The sequence below is a fragment of the Ananas comosus genome, linkage group 19 (genome assembly GCF_001540865.1).
Source record: "Ananas comosus cultivar F153 linkage group 19, ASM154086v1, whole genome shotgun sequence".
Lineage (NCBI taxonomy): Eukaryota > Viridiplantae > Streptophyta > Magnoliopsida > Poales > Bromeliaceae > Ananas > Ananas comosus.
The window spans coordinates 9,176,873-9,197,834 of record NC_033639.1 but is presented as its reverse complement, the minus strand read 5'-3'; the positions used below and the strand labels follow the sequence as shown (position 1 = coordinate 9,197,834).

General features: G+C 35.7%; 4 protein-coding genes across 12 annotated transcripts; 3 read left to right on the top strand and 1 right to left on the bottom strand.

Annotated features, from left to right (window-relative positions):
• Window positions 1,268-3,932, top strand: LOC109724844. 2 transcript variants are annotated; one of them, XR_002220094.1, is made up of 3 exons: window positions 1,268-1,685; window positions 3,443-3,559; window positions 3,628-3,932. XR_002220094.1 is itself a non-coding variant. In XM_020253784.1 (2 exons), the coding sequence occupies exon 1, from the start codon at window positions 1,386-1,388 to the stop codon at window positions 1,668-1,670; it is 285 nt and encodes a 94-aa protein (XP_020109373.1). In that variant the 5' UTR covers window positions 1,270-1,385; the 3' UTR covers window positions 1,671-1,685; window positions 3,628-3,932. The 2 variants fall into 2 exon arrangements, 1 of the variants encoding a protein (XP_020109373.1); XM_020253784.1 differs by lacking the exon at window positions 3,443-3,559 and having other exon boundaries at window positions 1,270-1,685.
• LOC109724843 lies at window positions 4,411-8,376 on the bottom strand. 2 transcript variants are annotated; one of them, XM_020253782.1, is made up of 4 exons: window positions 8,202-8,376; window positions 5,587-7,259; window positions 5,220-5,280; window positions 4,411-4,758 (listed from the first exon to the last, which is right to left on the bottom strand). In XM_020253782.1, exons 2-3 carry the CDS (start codon window positions 7,116-7,118, stop codon window positions 5,259-5,261), a joined length of 1,554 nt encoding a protein of 517 aa, XP_020109371.1. In that variant the 5' UTR covers window positions 7,119-7,259; window positions 8,202-8,376; the 3' UTR covers window positions 4,411-4,758; window positions 5,220-5,258. The 2 variants fall into 2 exon arrangements, with proteins under 2 accessions (XP_020109371.1, XP_020109372.1); XM_020253783.1 differs by having other exon boundaries at window positions 4,413-4,758; window positions 5,587-7,018; window positions 8,202-8,373.
• On the top strand, window positions 11,319-15,556 carry LOC109725155 (uncharacterized membrane protein At1g16860-like). Of its 5 annotated transcripts, none has more exons than XM_020254241.1 (6): window positions 11,347-11,423; window positions 11,933-12,049; window positions 12,521-13,342; window positions 13,598-13,753; window positions 14,313-14,524; window positions 15,045-15,556. In XM_020254241.1, exons 3-6 carry the CDS (start codon window positions 12,557-12,559, stop codon window positions 15,235-15,237), a joined length of 1,347 nt encoding a protein of 448 aa, XP_020109830.1. In that variant the 5' UTR covers window positions 11,347-11,423; window positions 11,933-12,049; window positions 12,521-12,556; the 3' UTR covers window positions 15,238-15,556. The 5 variants fall into 5 exon arrangements, with proteins under 5 accessions (XP_020109828.1, XP_020109830.1, XP_020109831.1 ...); XM_020254242.1 differs by having other exon boundaries at window positions 11,353-11,423; window positions 11,933-11,998; XM_020254239.1 differs by lacking the exon at window positions 11,933-12,049 and having other exon boundaries at window positions 11,319-11,423.
• On the top strand, window positions 17,920-20,619 carry LOC109724982 (beta-glucuronosyltransferase GlcAT14A-like). Of its 3 annotated transcripts, none has more exons than XM_020254004.1 (5): window positions 17,920-18,108; window positions 18,365-19,010; window positions 19,108-19,183; window positions 19,260-19,375; window positions 19,901-20,619. In XM_020254004.1, exons 2-5 carry the CDS (start codon window positions 18,488-18,490, stop codon window positions 20,410-20,412), a joined length of 1,227 nt encoding a protein of 408 aa, XP_020109593.1. In that variant the 5' UTR covers window positions 17,920-18,108; window positions 18,365-18,487; the 3' UTR covers window positions 20,413-20,619. The 3 variants fall into 3 exon arrangements, with proteins under 3 accessions (XP_020109593.1, XP_020109594.1, XP_020109595.1); XM_020254005.1 differs by having other exon boundaries at window positions 18,098-18,183; XM_020254006.1 differs by lacking the exon at window positions 17,920-18,108 and adding an exon at window positions 18,214-18,232.

Below are 20,962 nucleotides of genomic sequence, written 5' to 3'. Positions count from 1 at the left end.
AGATAGAGAGAGAGAGAGAGAGAGAGTAGAGCTACTATGCTATCGAAAGTATGAAGAATCTGGTGCTTCAAACTTTTTGAACCTAAGATCGGCTTTTTTAATCATTTCTAACATTTGGATTAATATTATTATTCTGTGGGGACCACTCAACCTTAGAGGTATTACTCAATCCTAAGGGAGACTACAATCATCCCAACCGTATAATTCTTGATCCAAGGATCAAAAAATCGGAAGCATCAAATCCTCTGTGCTCCGATAGCATAGTAGCTCTACACTATATATATAACCTAGTGTTTGAATATTGTGCTTTGTTTTGAGATTCTGTTGTTCAAATGTAATTGATTTAATGCCCAGAATTGGGCTACTTCTATCACAAGGCTATCATGGCCCATTTTTTAGGTAACGCTTTTGTTTTATTAGAAATAATTATATTTGCCTACTAGATTTACACGCATGCGATGCATAAATAAATAATCACAAGTAATCTTATGTAACATGGAAAGAATTTAAAATAAATTAATATTTTAATTTATGATGTATAAATCCGCTAAAGGTGATTGCTGAAGAAAGCAGTTCCTTTTTTATGTAAAAAACACTTTTTTTTTTTATTGTTGGGAGATCTGATCTAAATTGAAATAAAATACTGAACATGGTTGCTACAAAAAAATTTGCCTTCTTTAAATAAACCTTTATCTTATTTCAGAATATTTTTGTATTTATATTTACTTCACTTTAATTCTATCTAGAGTTAAAATAAGAGCAATTCAAAATCTAGTGTTTTGTGGTTTAATTTAAATAAACAACATGATATCACTATTTTATATATTTAAAAATCCATAATTTAGAATACTAAGATTCTTTTACAATTTTAAATTTTATAAAGGGTTTTTTTTTGAAAGAATGATTCATCATATTCACGTGCAGATAAAAATATACAAACTCCAAATCGTGAGCCCTTTCACAAATATGTGTCTGAACTTTATTAAATATTATTCAACATCATTTATTATTACTAATATTCTATATATTTTACCACTTTATGTGAACTATAAATTATAAATTAAAAAGAAATTTACAAATTACTTTTTGTAAGGGCAAAATCTACTAACAAATACTCAAATTGTAAGAACAAAATTTGAATATTTTCGAGCGTTGGAAGGATATATTTATTTAATAATTAAAACTTTTAGGGAGCTGTAGATAATTTTAAAACGTACAGGGGTGCATATGAAATTATCCATCACTGTTGTTTTGTATTCTACTCGCACTTCTCATCGTCCGTCCCCCGTGGTATCTAATCTGGGTTAGGGTTTCCGTTCGTCGTCTCTAATCTCTGTCGAATTGAAAAGCTAGGGTTAGGGTTTCCGACGGGGCGTTGCTCATCCATGGCGCTGCGCACGTTCTACAACGAGATCAAGGGGATGAAGGTGAGGGAGCTCCCCGGGTACCTGAAGCCGCGGCTCACGTGGGATTACATCAAGAAGAGCGCGGACCAGGCCGTGGACCGCTACATCGAGAAGTACATCGAGACGAGCTCCGTCGAGCCCCTCTTCCACGTCTGCATCGGCGGCATGATCTTCTCCTACCTCGTCGCCCTCCCCCACGAGCGCCGCCACCTCGAGCACCAGCAAGCTGCCGCCGCCGCCGGAGGAGGCGGCGGCCACCACTGATCCCGCCGCCCCCAGGTCCCAAATCGAAATCCTAATTGCTCAATCTTTCTAACTAGATTCATCTTGGAGAACGATTGGAATCTAGGGTTTTGTTTAGTCTTGGTTTCGTCAAATTGGTGTCGGATGTCGGATCGGGAAGTTTAGGTTGATGAGAAAAAGAAAAATCGAATTTTTGTTGGTTATATATTATGCTACAGTAGATCAACGAGAGTTAGACACTTGGATGGTGCTATATGTTATTGGTCGGTTGCATTCTTTTGGTGTTTGATTCAACTCGGGTGGATGGGAATTTACCATTTTGGTTAATGTTGGTTTCTTCGTTTTGTGGGATGCTTTGGATCAGGGAGTTTAGTTTAACAGGAAAAATCGATTTTTGTATTCATACCAGATCATGAAATGGAAACCTACATAGTGACTACTTTCGATCAGCAGAGGCGTGCTCAAGGTGTTTAATTCATCTCGGATGGGAGTAGATTCTGGGGTTTTGTTTAGTTTCAGTTTCATTGTTTGGTAGCATGTGTTGGATCGGGGAGTTTTAAGTTGATGAAACAATTAGAATTTTTGTTGATTATAATAGACGATAAAGTAGATCAACAAGGTTTAAACACTAATGCTATGGTGTTTACACTCATTAGTGGCATTCTTATGGTGTTAGATTCATTTTGGATGGGAATAAGAATCTAGGATTTTGTTTAGTTTTGGTTTCTTTGATTGGTGTCATGTGTTTGATCTGGGCGTTTAGGTCACACACACACACACACAAAAAAAAAAAGAAGAGTTTTTATCTATTTATAGATGGTAGATCCACCAGATTTAAACACTAATATGGTTTCTTCTGGTGTTGATCCGCCTTGAATAGGGATTGGAATGCAGGGTGGTTTAGCGCTTTTTTTTTTTGGCAACTTGTATTTGAATCAGGGAGCTTATGTCAATGCAGAAATTGAATTTTCGGCTGTTAATTGTTGGCGAAACAGATGAACCATATCTGAATAGTTATACCAACTACTATCATTCATTGATGACATTGTGGTGTTGGATTCATCTTGTGCAGGAGTAGGAATCTAGGATTGTTTCTTTCTTCATCTGTTGACATGTGTCTGATCAGAGGCTTTTGGTCGATAAAGAAATTTGCTTTCTCTCTAGTATCAATTTAATTGCTGGCTGCTTGATGTGCTTAGAGGACAATGCCTTTATATCACCTTTTTATGCCACATTGTCTTTAACTCGATGTTACTTGTTGAACTCGATGTTACTTGTTGATTGAACAAATAAACAGGCATGAATGAAGTGATGATAGCTCTTCAAATGATCAGGGTAGTGTAGTTTTGGGCAAGCACAGTAGATTGGAGGCATAGATAATTAAACCGGTGCATACTAGAGGTGGTTAGGGTGGAGGGGTTCCATGGTGAGAAATAGGGCTCAGAGAAAAGTTTGCGTGTGGCATGCTCTCAAATATTGCTGGACCAAATTATCTTGCATCCGGTGATAGAAGTTTGCTTTAATCCACTAATTGAGGGGAGATATATAGTATGTTTTCTTGAGGTGTGTCTACTACGAAATTCACTTAAAATATATGATGGTGGCAGCACTCTAATCGAGTGTAATTCAAATTCATACAATGATGCATCACGTTTTTCATCTAAATTCTCTTGCCCTTGCGGTGTTTTTTTTTCCCCTTCCATGTGATATGTTTGACAGTGTTATCCTGCTCTTTTCTTAAAGCAGTTAATCTTAGCCAGTCTTATTTATGGATTCTGTTTTGTCAAGTTAAGTCTCTCTGGGCTTCTGAACTTCTTCGAGGACAATTCGTTCTTTCCATTCGTTAAGACAGATGGAAAACGTTGAAGTGATTCTTAATGAAAGATGATTACAAAAGAGTCGATAAAATGGTGAGCGTTTGTACTATAATAATGAAATTTTAGCATGATTTTAATTGATATGTATTGCCTTTCTGCAGGACCGAAGATCATTTTCTGGGTTGGTTGTGATGAAAGCTTGCATCTCATTTCTTCGGCAGATATTTTACCTACACCAATGTTCTTCCATTGCCTTGTTTGCATGGAAGGTTGGAATAAACGTTTAGTCTCTTGTTTCTGGGTTTTCCATCTTGACGATGTTTTGTTGTCGTGAATAACTACATTGCCTTAAGTGCGACATTTTGTGTTTGAACAAATTGTATGGAAAATACTTTCAGGTATTGTGAGCACACTTTGCTCTAGTTTCTAAATTGATTGATTACATTTGTAAGTCCGATTTACAATATTCTTTTATTGGCAGTGATCATTTATGTATTCTTGCTTAAAATAAGCTTAAATTGAGTGAGTATTTGAGCCTCAAACTGATTCAATATACGATGCTTATATTCTCCTGAAAATGATTTTGGATCAACTAAGCCTTACAAATCACTGCTGAGCGGAATTCGGAAAACTAAGCATTTCTGACTGAATTAGGCCTCAGTAAGTTGGAACTATATTTTGTCCAACTTATCAATAATTATGGAGGTTAGCTACTCGAGGAAATGTGATTGTCCATACAAACTTGAAGAAGCACCCCTATTTGATGCGAAAAACCACAAAGAAAGGAGGGAATGTGCTTGTTCTACTCTTTTTGATCAATCACATGTACCAATCTTCGAAGAAGCTGCACGCCGAATGCTGTGAAGGGTAAGAAATCAACAAACCATTACCACCAGACCCAACTGGAATACAAAAGGGATAATACAATTCCAAATCTGGCACCGCGAAAACATATGGGAAGTTAATCTGAATCAGAATTACTATTGATGAACTCGATTGAAACATTTCTTCTTTTTTTACCCCTAAATAGAGCTACACAACAAAATTGGCCTTGAAATGCCGTCGTTGGCAGCGAATCGAACACGATCAATTATATATAGATGATACAGCTCTCTGCCTAATCCAGAATGAATTTGGTATCAGCAAACCTCATATTACACAAAATCTACGAATTCGAATGCCAAAAACCCTTGCATACTAAACTACAGAGAAATGTATGTATATTTGTTATCAGGCCCCTTTCATATTATACAGCTACAACTTCATTCAGGATCAAAATGGCCTTTCTTCACCTGTATGTATGGATTAAGTGGTCATTAAGAATGGAAAGCATATAGAAATTAATCAAAATTATGCTGCAGAAATATAATACCGACATATGTAAATATGAATATGTACTAGATAACAAAGTCTTGTGCCAGTAATAAGATTATGAAGATCATTAATAATGTAAAGATAAGATAAGAGCACCGTAATCTGTTTAGATAAGAGACACTAAGCGGGGTAGATTGAGTGCATTAGCAAATTCATTTACATTCCCGTTCAACGACAAAAGCGGTATTATGGAAGTGCATTATTATAGAATGAGAGAGTCAGAAGAAAATTTTGACATGGAAGATACATTGCATGCTATATCAATGAAAAATCGCATCGAGTATTTCAACTAGGTTCCATAATTCTAATAAAGTAATGAAAATTCGATGTGCAGCACAAAAATTGCAAAAATGGTGAAAAATAGAGATATGAATCTTACATCCAGATTATGAAATTCAGCAGGATCCATCTGAGAAGTTCAATCGTAATAACTGGCGCTGCTGCAGAAATAATGATAATAGAGATGATATTAAGGAACAAATAACAAAAATCTGCTTTTTATTCATGATATTGAATATTTACAGGAGACCACTGCAAAACAAATTTTGTCAGAAAAGAAGAATTATGTGTCTTATTTCCACGTAAATTACCAAACATATTTTTTTGAAAACAAAGCTTGTTGCTCCTGATCACAAAAGGCTTTGTCCAATTCCTAATTTAATCCAAAAAAGGGGGAAGAAAAGAGAAAATCTTCCAGTCAAAGATAAAATGAATTGCAAGAACATATAGGAGTAAAGAGAGCATACTCTGACATTGGACCAGACCAGTCCGGAATGTCTGCTTGGAAATCTTCACCAATTGGAACCCCTGTTGTATATGGTTGGGTGTCTTTCAACATCAAAGTTATCCAATCCTGACGCAGACGAGGTGACCGACTCTTACTCTTCTTGGATGGTTCACTTTTGTTCCTCGAGTATTCTGCAGATAAGGACTTGCGTTTTGTTCTGAAGCAAGTCTGACAGTACCACTCATCGACCGGTATTTTCTTTATCTTTGGTTTGCAACAAGGCAGATGAAATGCTTCTTCACAAATGTCACAAATTAACATCTCCAATAGATTTCCCAGAAGCCCACAAATTTTGCATGTTTCAGAACAGTTAGCATCTCGATCACAAGGGACCGCAATAGGATCATCTTCATTACTAGTCCCCGCATCTCCAAGGAGTCCATCGCTTTTCAGCACAGAGATGCAGAGCTCCTTTACTGAAGCAACTTTGTTTAACTGTTCTACCACATCAGCATCCTTAGAAGAACAGTGCTCACGGCCCTTTTCTTCTTTCTTCATTAAAGATGGCACACAAGAGACTGACGAAGAACATCTATCATCTATAATTGAGTTTAATGCAGGTTTACGAAGATCACAATTAGATGTTTTTATGGGCAATATAACTGATTGTTCGTCAGAACTTGCGCTGGAACATGGACAAGCAATTCTGTATGTTGTATTTTCTGAAATGAATGCAAGAGAGTTTCTATCAAACTTCGTCCTCTTAAACACCAATTTAAACATCTTTGGTGAAGAGACTGGGAACATGCTTTTTGTAGCCGATAAATCAGAGGAATTTGAGAACGAAACTCCAACATTTGTTAAAGTTTCGCATGCGTCCTCACACTCAGATAAAATAGTTTTTCCATCCTTATAATATTCACTATTGCATTTTGCACTTTGCTTCAAACTTTCTGTTGCATTTCGTGAAAGGTACGTAACCGATTTCCTATCCGATTTCTGCTTCTCGTATACGAAGCCAACATTTTTTGCTGTTCTTTTTATTCTTGGTAAATTAAATGAGCTTGTGAATGAAACCCCAACATTATCTAAAGATTTGCATGACTCATCCAGAGATAAACTAGCTTTCCTGCAGTCATTCCTATTCCATTCATTACATTTCCGCCTTTTGTATACAAAGCCAACATTCTTTGCTGTTTCCGTCATAGTCGAAAAAATAGTTTTCCCGCAGTCACTCCAATTGCATTCATTACGTTTCCGCCTTTTGTATACGAAGCCAACATTCTTTGACGTTCTTTTCATAGTCGATAAATCAAACGAGCTTGTGAACGAAACCCTATTCATGTCTAACGATTTGCACGCCTCATCCGGGGATAAAACAGTTTTCCTGCAGTCATTCTGACTGCATTCAGTAACTCTCCTCCTTTTGTATACGAAGGCGACATTCTTTGCTGTTTCGTTCATAGTCAATAAATCAAATGAGCCAGTGAATGAAATGCTATTGTCATCTAAAGGTTTGCATTTCTCATCCAGAGATAGTTCCAATTGCATTCATCACATATCTCAATTAACTTTATCATAAGTGACCAGCCAAATTGTAAGCTTATTTCTAGTGGCTTTCCATTGCAAGATTTACAAATGCAGATAACACCATCTCTATAAGCAACTTACTGTACTTCCTAGAATAATTTCCTGGAATGTAGTGAGAAAGAAAACAAGGATCACTGAAGCAAGCAAAACAATCCCAAACTGAACCAAAATCTTACAAAACTAGTAATAGCGAAACAAGTGTCAACAATTCTTCGTCACAATTTTCTCCCCTGCTAGAGAATCTCTTCCTCATTCTTCCAGGGAATTGATGTGTCCACAATTCTTCTTCATTCTTTTCTCAAGAAAAATTAATAAAGGGGTGTTTGGTTCCTCAGAAAATCATAAACTGTTTTCGAATTTCGAGGAAACGAGTTTTTCATGGAAAACACCCTTTCCATAGATTTTGTTTACAGGATTAAAAATCTGGAAATGAAAAGAAGACTTTTCCATGGAATCTGGAGATAAATTTTTTAGGAAAAAGTATGTTTTTGGGAAACCAAACGGATGGAAAATCCTTTTTCAGAACTTTTTCGTGAGAACCGAACGTCCTACCTGGAATCAATCCTATTCCTACCCATCAATGATGTATGATTCCTAACATCAATAAAGATCTTAAAACACAAATTATCAACCCCAATTCCCCACTTCCTCCTCTCAAACTACTTTCAATTTCTCAGTAAACAGATATCTCTAACAAGGCATAACAAAATGTTGTTCTTCAATCAACTCTATGATTCCCTTTTCCACATTCCCAATCGGCAAGCAATTCTTGGGAGTTACTACAAGCCCTAATGTAAATTGCTCTCCTTCACAGAACCCTAATTCCCTAGAATCCAACATAGATGGGTGCATAACAAAATGAATCACAAGAACAGAAGAAGGACCAGCAGATCATGAAAATTGCATTAAAATAACTAAAAAAAAAAAATTAAATTGCAACAATAACAACACAATCAATATAAAACACGACACACAGATCTGTATGAGAAAACCTGTGAAGAATCTAAGGGTTTCTTAATAGAAATTAAGCGTTTTTGGGTTTACCCAATTGCTATTTGGAGGATCCCCTGCTCTCTTTGGAGGAACCCTAAAAGCTTTATTTGGAAACCATCCAAATCTCTTGTTGAATTCGACCCTTCAATAGTTAGGGATTTATAAGTCTGTGGAAAAAAAAAAGGAGACCTTTTTGAATTCTTTGTACTCTTCCTCTCTCTTGTAGCCCTTAGATTAGATTGGGATCTTTTTTTCTTTTTTTTTTTTTAACTCTAGCTATTTTATACTTTCATTGATTGTTTGGTCTCGTTTTTACCACACTTTTGAATTCGGACAAAAAAATAGAAATTTTAGAAACTAGAAATTTGGTTTGTAAAAAGTCGAGAAAATTCTGATTTGAAACTTCTGGTTATATTGCGGCACGAAGTAGTCCGAAAGATGTTTGTGACAAAAGTTACTTCCGTTTTTCTGAGTGGTGTTTATTTAACCGGAAATTAACGGAAAAAGCATAGTCGGGCTAAACAGGCTCTCAATAGAATTTAATTGACTTTTAAGTCCAAATAATTCATTTTACTTATAACTTATATTAAAAATAAATTGGCATTGAATTAAATTTGATTTGGTAGTGAGATGGGAGGCCAATTTGATGTGTTTAAGAGAAATCCTATCTACTTCCAGATAAACAATTTCAAACAGCATATGTAGGCCAAGTTTCGTATGTGCCGTTTTATAGAGTTCTCACAAATAAATCCCATGAAAGTTCAAATTGAGAGCAAATTTGATGTTTAGAGAACATCAAAACAGCAAATGGTACCAAGTTAAGAGTTAAATGTCAGGGGCAATTTATTTCCAATGTTAACTAACCACCTATCAAGGATGAAACTTAATAGTAGTTGATCTAAATTTGTAGATCTAATTTATGCTGATGTGAGAACAGTGATGAGTAAAGAACTAAAGAGAACCAAGAATGATTTGATTTCAGATGATAAGGAAAAATTCGACCACCATGCATTAGAAGGAAAGATTGCTGAAACGAAATAATCAAAGAAGGTTAAAGAAAATTAGCAGCGGAGTTCGCGCAGATAAGATACAGTCGAGCTGCGAAATGTAGTTGAGGTTAATTAAAGTTGTGAGAATTTCATGTCAATGATGAATCTGTTTCACAAGAGAAGATTCATTTCATACAGAAGAAGCATCACATTCAGTTTAATACGCGTTTCGGTCGAGTCTAGCTTAGTTCAGACCAAGACTTCTCAGTAATTTCCTCATGAAGTCTTTCTATTAACCTGCTTTTTCTTTTTCTTTTCATAATCAATTTTTGCTATTTCTTATTGATTTGAAACCGCTGTTCGGTTTAGTCCTACGCGCGACAGTAATCAAATAAGAGTTGGATTGATGTAGCCAAACTCACAGTTCTTAAGTATATATATACTTATATGTACCATGCCCTATTTGAATTGAAACTGGACTGAACTGAAACTAGTCCAATTGAAGTCCCTGATAGATAATCCTGCTGTTCATTTCTGCAGAAAAAGAGCAATCTGATGCAGATTCTTTGTTCATTTTTCTTACTGGGACAATCAGAAATTCTTGCAGCAAACAAACAAAATGTTACTGTAATTTATCAATCTGCTTCTTTCTTTCATTTAAGATGAAAATCTTTTTGCTACAGTTCTTAATAGAAGATAAATCTTATAACAACTGAAGCTAAAAGCACACTGGCTCTAAACAGTGATGGCACTAGTGTAAATGGAGAGTTCTAACATTGCTTCCCTATGTAATCCTACTTCTGCGACTCGGTTTATGTGCTTTTTTATTTCAATTATGTAACCCTTGAACATCAAATATCTTACGATCTGTCGAAAAATGTTCGTACTTTTCATATAAAGAAAAATCCTCAATTTTATTATATTTTATCTCACCAGTATCCGCAAAAGCACTTATAAATTAGAGCAGTTATGTCCTTATGATGAAAATTCTAGATATAAATAATTCTTCTAGGTCAGGGTATTCTCGTAAGCGGATTTTGGTCATTTTGGTAAAAAAATTATTAATAATACGTCAGAGAGAGAGGGAGTTGAAAGGTGGTTGCTTCACCTTTAGTCTCTTCCCTTTTTTTTTATTATTATTATTATTATTTTGATAATATATTTGGTTGGTTCCTGTTACTATGTCCCATGTAGTTTGGCATGTATTCAAAATTTATATATATATATATATATAAAATCTTAATTTATTACTGTTAAAAAAAAAAGGGATATAATTGATTTGAATTTCAAACAAGTTGAATCATTTATTAATATAATAGTACTTCAGTTATTTATAAAAAAAAGATATGTAACTTCGGGATTGGAAATAGACTTTTGTTATATGTTTGTTCACGAAAACTAGAATTTTGTGGTTGCAAGTAACTTTAAATTAAATATAATTCGTAAAATTATTATTCTTTATATTGTTTGTTTATAACAGCTATGGAAGTAAATTTCTTCAGAATTCTGGTGTGGGAGCAGGAATTCGAATAATATAAAACTATAATTTGTGTATAAATAATAAATAACTTAATAAATAAAAATAATATAATTATATTCCTATATAATTAAAAATTTAATCTAAACCAACAAAATTATTTTTTTATACATAAATTATAATAATACAACAATACAATTATAAAGTAAAAAAATATATAAATACTTAATTAATCAATTTTCATCCTATCTTACGTGTACAAACTAAATGACGAAAATAATAAAACTTAACTAATCAAATTTTATTATATTTTAAATATACAAACTAAATAAAAGAATAATTAGTGCCATAATTAAATATATTTAAATATAATTAGCATTACTTATTATATTATTTTATTATTATTATTTTTTTACCGTTCTTTACTTCGGACCAAAATCAATTACGCTGTTTCAGATAACTCAAGTTTAGACCATATCTCTGTTACGAAGAAATAAATAACGAAAGTAATCAATTACGGCTGAAAAAAACTTCACCACTCTCCACTTTCATCTAAACACTTTCACCCAAACAAACAAGTCCTAAAAATGTGAAAAAAAAAAAAAAATGGTACAAAGACAAGTTCCAATAGGAGGATAGTTCAGGGACTAACCAGACATTTTTCCTTCCTTTCCCCACTCAGTGTTCACTTTTTAATTTTTATAGGAGACAAAGCACACACCATAAAGTACAGTGAAAAAAAACCAAATCTCTCTCTCTCTCTCTCTCTCTCTCTCTAGCTGAAGCTCATTTTCCCTGGCTCCAAAGGTATGAAGAGAGAGAAAGATCTCTCTTTCTCCCTCATTCTCTTTGTTACATGAGCTTGTCCCTTGTTTATGTACTTTTTTTCTAAGTTTTTTTGGGATCTGGAGTTGTTGGTTTTCTGATCTATGCATTGTTCTCTTTTTTGATGGTAATGAGGATATGGGTTTGTCTCCAATTGCAGTTTTTTAGATCTAAACAGGAATATGAAGCACTAATTTCTCCTTTTTGGGGAGTTTTTTTGCGGGGGGGGGGGGCAATTGGGTCGTTTGGGATTCGTTTAATTGGAGAAATGGAAATGTGGGTTTGGTTCAATTTCTCAAATGGGATTTGGGTTTTTGTTTTTTGGAGCTCTAGGAGTGGAGAACATTAGGCACAATGCGTTTGCACATTTGAGTAGATTTTGGGCTGTGTTGGAGATGGAGGAGTTGCTTGTTTGAGATTGTAGATTTTAGAACTAATTTTGGTTAGTAGTAGAAAGATCTTTCCTTAACAATTAATTTGTATGTTTTTAGGTCCTGTTCGTCATTCAATTCCCGATACGATGAAGTTTCGCGAACCGTAATTTGAGAATTGTTGAGGTCATGCTCTCAGAAATTGCACAGCATTTCGGCTAAAGTCGAATAAACTTGGTCAGATCTGTTGTGCTGAGGTTTTCTAACTTTTATAATTACTGATTTCAAACCATGCCATCTTTTTAGAGTTTAAGTTTTTTTTTTTAACCTGGAAATTTGTCAATTGCCGAATTAAATACTAGTGCTTCGTTCGAGAATTGCTGATTTCAGCTAAGGCTCCCTCGAAACTAAAAATTCTATTTAAGGTTTTCGCCGTGTTTTAATCTGGGGAAATATGTCATCTTTTTAGAGTTAAGGTTTTCGCCGTGTTTGAATATGTATGTCTATGTAGTTTTTCTCCTTTCCGCATTGTCTGATTTCTATATGTTCATAAGGATCAAATTATCTATTCGGCTTTTATATCAACATTCATTTTTTCTTTTTCCTTTTTTCGTAAAGAGTTGACCTGAAAATTGTTTAGTTGAGCTGTATTCACAAGATGATCCTTTTCGATATCAGAGGTGAACCCTAACAGGCTGTTGATTACAGTCGGCATTTTCTTTTCGATCAAATCAGCCAAGCTCGATGGGATCGAGGTTCCCGTCCCATCAGCTCAGCAATGGGCTGTATGTCTCGGGCCGCTCCGAGACGCCCAAGGAGAAGCCTCCGACAATGAGCTCAGCAGCCATGCCGTACACCGGCGGAGATATTAAGAGATCCGGGGAACTCGGAAAAATGTTCGACCTTCATGCGGAGAAATCAAGAAAATCTGGCCCTCTTGGCAGTGCTCCTTCAAGAACTGCATCATTCGGCGCTGCTAATTCCAATTCTGGTTCTCTTTCCAAACAGAAAACCAATTCTGGGCCATTAAACAAACATGGCGATTCGAGTAAAAGGTCGTCAGGCCCTCAATCCGCCGCAGCCCCTCCTGTGCTCCCTACAACAGGGCTTATTACGTCCGGTCCGATTTTATCCGGCTCGCTCAATTCATCCGGAGCCCCACGAAAAGTATCCGGCTCACTAGACTCGACTAATTCAGTGAAGCTCCATTCTACCACTTTGGCGCATAACCAGGCCGTTACCAAACTCATTCAGGATGATACTTATTCCTTCAAAAGGAGCTTTCCTAAGCCGATACTGTGGTCGGTGATTCTACTGTTTGTGATGGGGCTCATTGCCGGAGGGTTCATTCTTGGTGCGGTTCACAATGCGCTTCTTCTTATTCTTGTTGTGGTCTTATTTGGGGCAGTTTCTGCACTTTTCATTTGGAATAGTTGCTCTGGAAGGAAAGCACCAATCAGGTTTATTAATCGCTACCCTGATGCTGAGCTTCGAACTGCAAAAGACGGGCAGTATGTAAAGGTTTCCGGGGTAAGTTTTTCATTTGGAATTGTTGCTGCTTTGTTGCTTGATGCCTGGCCATTTTCATTTGGATGACTTTCTCATTTAAATTCACTTGAAACAGGGTTAGAAATGCTATTTTTACATCGAAAGTCTATGGATGACGGTTTCCTTTTTCTTTTAGGTTTTGGAACTATATTTACTAGATTTTTTCTGACCTATGATATTAGGTGCCACTGTCAAGTTGGCAGGTGCTGACTGCTGACATAGTTAAGCTTCTCACAGGTTGTTACATGTGGAAATTTCCCCCTCGAGTCCTCGTATCAAAGGGTTCCGAGATGTGTTTATACTTCTACAAGCTTATATGAATACAGGGGTTGGAAATCAAAGCCTTCAAATCCCAAGCATAGCCGGTTTACATGGGGGCTAAGAGCCATGGAGGTAAATATTGTCTTATTTCCTTAGTTTATTGAACAAAAAAAAAAGAAAAAGAAAACTCGTAACATTTTATTCAAGACTGAAGAAATCACAAATTTAATTAAATTTCTGTTATCATTGTATCAGTTCCTTCATGTTATTGTTTGCTCGAATGCTACATTACATTTATTCAAGGATAAAATGCACCATGGAGTTATAATGTTGTTGGGAGGTTTCCGCTGGTTCCCAGCAGAAAAAATTGTTATCATACCTTTTTTCATTAATTCCTGGACTAAATTGGACGGAGATGAGCACATAATCACCCTATGAGAAGTCCAAAAGACACTTGTGCGATATTATATGATGTTTATGTAAATATTTCTATCCAATTTGCTGGAGGAACTGAACGGATGGGGGTTGGGTTAGGTCGGAACTCTCTAACAATTGTAACAATTAAAAACAAAAAAAAAAGTTGGGGTCCAATGAAAATTATGCTAAAATATTGGTGCAATTTTCCCTTTATTTGCCATTATATTCTTGTTTGTGGTCGTAACTCTTTTATGTTTATCTTGAACTTTGGCAGAGACATGTGGTTGACTTTTACATCTCCGACTTCCAATCTGGCTTACGAGCTTTGGTAAAAACAGGTTGTGGGGCTAAAGTCACTCCCTATGTCGATGAATCTATCGTTGTTGACATAAACCCGGAAAACAAAGACAAGTCTCCCGAATTCATGAGGTGGCTGCGGGAGAGGAATCTTTCTAGTGATGGTCGTTTGATGCGCCTGAGAGAAGGGTAAAAATTATATTCCTGTTTTCAGTACCTATTAGGACTACTTTCTAGAACTGCTTCTACTCTGAAGCAGACAGTTAGCCGCCCTTTGGCAACAAAAATGTTTAGGATTTTCGCAGTGGCAGGTTCCGATTTTAAGTTTCAGCTTCTGCTATAGCAGGAAGCCAATAGGATGATTTTATTGAGAAAAGACCCTAGTACTTCTCTGCATTGCTCTACTTCGACAACACCTTTCCGAAAGCTGTAACATCGGATATTACAAGCATCTCCACTTAACATCTGAATATACAAGCTATACCATAATTGCATTTATTAAATTTCCTCCCATAGTCGCCTTTTCTGCTTGGAGAACATGGCAAGCACTAAGACAACTTCAATTACATGATAAAATTTTCAATTTCAAGCCAAAAGAAGGGAAAAAAAACAAATCAATTCATCTTAAAGAAGTCAACAACCATTTTATAATTAGGAGGTAGTCTCCTTGACTGTGTTACAATGTGTATATACATATTTTCGTTTTCAGGTACATTAAGGAAGGGAGCACAGTTAGTGTAATGGGGGTCGTGCGAAGGAACGAAAATGTGCTGATGATAGTTCCTCCCCCTGAGCCTCTCTCCACAGGGTGCCAATGGGCTGAGTGTATACTTCCCGCGAGCCTCGAAGGGATAATATTGAGATCTGAAGACACTTCGACGATCGATGTCGTACCAGTATAAACATATACATGGCAATAGCAGTTGATGTCGAAAACACTGGTTAAGCTTTTTCAAATATGGTTCTTGGTTCTTGGCATTAAAAATGTGTGGAATTATATGTGGTGATTATGTCCTGAGGTTTTGATTGTATAGTCCTATTTGTCTTTTTTTTTCTTTTTCATATTTTTGTTTATTAATATTTGATACTATTGTAACAAAGGATGTGTTTTAATCACTACAGTAGAGGGGATGGTGTGTTACAAAGAAAACTACATTGAGATTGTGATTATTATGTATATGAAAATGTTTCGAATTATTTGGAGTTATTATTTTGAATTAATTTGCTTTAATTGGTTTGTTTAAACATGTAAATTAAGCACTAAGCACCCATTTTAGTGTCTCCAATTTTTTTTTATGAAGCAGAAAACTACTGCAACTCTTGTGAGAAATTTTTACATTAAAAAAAAAAAAGAATCTAGTGACCCAAGGGTGTAAAAATGGGGGAAAAAAAAGGAAAACACGAATACAAATTAAAAAAAGGTTGGTTTTCTATGCAAAATGGCCTTGTTTTGATCTTGTGATAGATTTTTTTTTTTTTTTTTTTTTAATTTTTTTTTTTTTTTTTTTTCATTCAACTCAGCACGTTGAATGAGAAATGATTCCATTCTAGAAGTTAGGTGAAGGTCACGTTGCTGATCATTAATTTAATTTCCAACAAATTTTTTAAGTAAAAATGATTTGTTTATTTCTAACGGGTAGCACGTTTGATAGAACAAATAATTTAAAATTTTAAATTAAGAGAATAAATAAACTTTGTAGCCATTAAATTTGTGTGCCTACAAATAAGACAAATTATAACGACATCAAAAATAACAAATTTAGTGAGATACAAAAAAAAAAGCCATGAATTATGAAATCATTAAGGCAATGCTTCTAAATTCTTTGGACAATTAATAGTAGATATAGGTTCGACTATTCACAAATCTACTAATGTTGGTATCTAATTGGAAAATATGTCTCTTCTTTAAAAAAAAAAAATTTATGTGTATTCAAATTTGATAGCTATTTAAAATTTGTTGGGGCTATTAATTGAAACAATATAAAGTGTGATAGTTATTTAAAATTGAGAATTACGAGGGGTTGTATTTATCCAATCATTTTGAATTTTTAGTAATAATAATAATAATAATGATGATGATAAAATGGTTTTTTTTTTTGTATTTAGCTCTCTCATAAATTTTTTTTTCAGAAATAGTTTTATAAAATTTATATTTATAAAATTGGTCCTATTCTCGCCACATAAGCGTCACGCGAGGAACACGCGAGCATGGTTGGTGGCCCAGGTTAAGATGAACACGGTGAATGATTCAACGTATTTATTGTATTATACATTTCTATAAGTTGTATAAATTTAAGTTGGACGTGGTGAATGGTTCACCGTGTTCAACCGATTTCACGCTCACGTGGCACTTGCGCGACGAAGATAAGGCCAATCATCCCCCCCGGCCCCGAGAGGGCTCAATGCAAAAAAAAGCTCTGATAAAATGTATAGAAATAAGATGGAGTTTAGATGATAAAAATTGTAAAATTATAATTACTCTGGAAAGTTTTTGTTGTTGGGTGGTAACATAACATTGGCGTGATCCTCAACCTACCGGTTGGTATGGTAGGTGTGGTTTCCATGTCAACAGCCTCATTGGGTGACTTCATAATTACATAAGAAGCTAACAAATTAGTTTGATAATAAAAAACAAAGCAAAAGTGTAACTTTTGGTGTAGGTATTACTATGTGGAAACCTTCTCTTTTGTCTCTACTTTTTTAGTAAATGATAACAAAAGTAAGGAGATGGACATTGCACCATCAAATTGAAAAGCAATTACATGGGAAAATTTGATCTATTTTGGGAGAAGCACGACTTCGTTGAGGAGCTTCTCAATGAGCTTTCATTGACATAGTTTAGCGAGTGGTGTTGTAGATTCGTTCTGCATATGAGTATTAAAGATTTATTCTAGTCTAAAAGTTTTTCTTTCAAATCTGTACATTGTATCAGACGAGCAAGACTTTATTGAGGAGCTCCTCAACGAGAGGTCTTGTTGAGACAGTACTGATGAAGTACTAAAGAGCTATTCCAATCGAGAAGTTTCTCATTCGAATCTGAACAGTGTATTGGACGAATACGACTTTGTTGAGAAGCTCCTCAATGAGTTCTGGTTGAGACAATTTGGTTAGGTGTGTGATTCACTCTTTATCCAGATTGTTTGTTACAGAATTACGAAGCATAAACATAATACTGAATATAAATATTAAAAATACTGTTCTTTTGTTGTTTTAAGTTATTGGAGGATAACGGTTGCTTCATCTTCTTTAACATAATATCAAAGTAAGAAATTCTAAGTTTAAGTTCCGTCAGGCTCTTTGCTTCGTTTAGTTTCTCCCATTTAATTCAGCTCCACGTATTGAGCAGCTTAAACTATTAGTAAATAACGACTATTTCATTTCATTTCACACATACCATATACCCTATGAACCAGTATTTTAGTCTTAAGAAACACATTATTTATGAAATTATTCTTACCTTTGGCATCCTATGACATATGACATAATTTAATAAGAAAATAATATTCATGGTGTGAATGAAACAAACACATTAGCAAATATTTTGTCTTACTCTCCCATGTTTCTTTAACATTTTCTGCTTTTCTCACTATGCATCTTTGACATTCCGAAACAGGTTGCTGTGAACCTGCCAACCAATATACAGAATTTTAATAATAATAATAATGAAAAAAGAAATGCTAAAATGCCACAATAGATCCATCTGTACTAAAATTAGATCTTCAAAGAAACTTATGTGGGAGCAGCAACTCATGGGACAATAGAGACTGGGAAAGGTTTGCAGCTCCTTTCAATTTTTATATAATTATGCCATTCTCTTGCTATCTCACTGTCCCAAAATAAAAATCTTGGTATTGCAGTCCCTTCTCTTCAATTGGATCAATCTACCTTATTTTATTTGTAATTTAATGTCGACACGTCACCGATTACGTTATGTTATCAATCTTTCAGATTCTAACTGTCTAAATCTTGACTCACATTCTTTTTTTATGTACTTAATAACTAGAGTTTGATTACATTTTTTTTTTTCAGGTCAAAGATGCTGCAACAGTTTCTGTTCAGAAACAAAGAACATTTCAGCAACTTCTGCAACTTCTGTTACAGCGTAACTCTGCAAATCTGTTTCTGAGATAAAATTCAAAATTCAAGGAGAAGATGAATCATAAGTTGTGCTCAAGATGCTCACCTTGGCCTGTAGTTGCTCTTTTTGCGGTGAGCACGGTCGTGCTCAGCTCCTTCGCAGGTTCATTTCTTTACCAGGGCAATTGCAGCAGCAGCACTGAAGTGGAGTTCGAAGAAAGCGTCAGAGCTCCATTAACAGGACCCGAGTATCCCCCGATCTTCGCTTATTGGATTACTGGCACCCGAGGCGAGCACCTGAGAATTCTGCGGCTGCTGAAAGCAGTATACCATCCCAGAAACCAGTACCTTCTGCAGCTAGATGCAGGATCGACGACCTATGAGAGGGTAAGGCTCGCGTATTTAGTAAGATCAGAAAGAGTGTTTCGAGCTTTCGGGAATGTTCATGTGATGGGCAGAGCTTATCCGATCGACAGAACAGGTCCGTCTTCAGTTTCTGCAATGCTTCATGCAGCTGCTGTTCTGCTGAAGATTGGCGCCGCCTGGGATTGGTTTATCAAATTGAGTACTTCGGATTATCCCCTCGTAACGCAGGATGGTTAGAAAGAAATTGACAAAAGAAACAAATGAATCTTCTTTTCTCTGCTCCTTAATCACTCACTTCTTTTAATGCTAATGGAGTATTTCTGGTGCAGATCTGTTACATGTATTCTCATCTTTGCCGCGAGATTTGAACTTCATTGAACATGCAATGAATCCTGAAAACAAAATGTAAGGAACAATTAGTAAGTACTGGTTCCTTAAATTTTGATCAAGTTGTTTATTAAAAGCATAATTGTTTATACAGGAACCAAAATATTCAAAATGTAATTGTGGACCCGAGTCTTTATGAGAACAAAAGATCTCAGCTCTTTTACTCCTCGGAGTTGCGAACAGCACCTGATGCTTTCGAGATATTTACTGGTAAGGACATGCCATATCTTAGTTGAATCATTTATCATTCGCGGTCACTTTAGTTCTCAATCATTAAATTTAAGAATTTTGCGAACCGAAAGTAGATCATGTTTCATTGCAGTCTCTGTCAAATCCAGTTTGTGGAATAATTGAGATCTCAGACACTTAGTAGTCATGTCGATTTCTTCATAATGAGAAAAGGCGTCAGTGTCACGCGAACATGTTCTTGATGGAAGAGGACTACTTCAAAACATAAAAAGTAATTTCGCGGAGCAAAAAAATGCTTAACAATCAAAGATTGAGGGCTGAGCAAAATTTGACAGCGAGTTCACGACCAATTAACCGTCACAGAGTCGACTTTTATCGATATAACTTCGGATAGAATATCAAAATCTCCAGGAAAGCTAGATCCATCTCAATATACTAAGTTGACATGAATGCATTTGCTGCATTTAGTAGCTTATCTATTTGTCAGAGAAGTAAAGTAAAAGCCTCTAATTGCATGTCAATTTGAAATTCCGCGAAATGCGACAGGGTCCCCCTGGATGATACTAAGCAGATCATTGATGGAGCATTGTGTGTTTTCATGGGACAACCTACCGAGGAAACTGCTCTTATACTTCACCAATGTGATTCATCCAATGGAATCCTACTTCCAAACAGTAGTACTCAACTCCCTGAGATTCCGAAACACCACAATCAACAACAATTTGTGGTACACTCTCGGGGAGCGGCCTTCGGCCGCAGAACCCATCAGTCTCAATCAATCACATTATGCAGCAATGATAAACAGTGGATCAGCATTTGGTACTTGGTTCAGAGAAAATGATGCACTGCTGCAGAAGATCGACGAGGACGTACTCGAAAGACCGTCGAGCGGCGTTGTTCCAGGAAAATGGTGCGCGGGCTTCGCAGATGATCAGAAGACAGAAGATTCGAATGATCGATGCTCGAGTTGGAGCGATATTGATACAGTCGAACGAGGACCGTCGGGGGAAAAGTTGGAGAATTTCGTGTCAGAACTTATATCTGAAAACATACTGTAATCAGAATAGAGTAATTTACTCCCAGAATTCTTCCTACTAACATGTTAATTGAGACTGTTTAAGGTTCTGAAAGCTTGTATGTAAATGTATAATCTCATTGGTCAGGTTAGATTCTAGGTATGTGTAATCAAGTGTAAAAGATTCGGAAAAAGTGTTAATGGCTACAATATAGGTTAATCAAAACAAGTTATCTTTCATGCTGATGTGTGAACTGAAAAAGTGTGAACAAAACTCTGATACTGCAGCAGTTAAAGGTATTTTACTATTTCTTCTTTAGTGGGGTTTTATCTCTTAGAGGAGCATACATCCTTTTAAAGTCAAAAGTAAGATACTCCTGTATTTACATCATCTACTTTAACACGTAATAGTATTTTTTGAGGTCAAAGGTTCAAACTTCTGTTAGTGTCGTACAACAGTAAAAAAAATTTGAGCTCGAAATTATAAAGTATAACTTCGTGAGGCGGTAAACAATTCCACGGGCTTTAACAACTTGGGGCACATATGAGGGTGCATTATGGGCCGTGCCATGTCGAGCCATGGGCCACCAAAC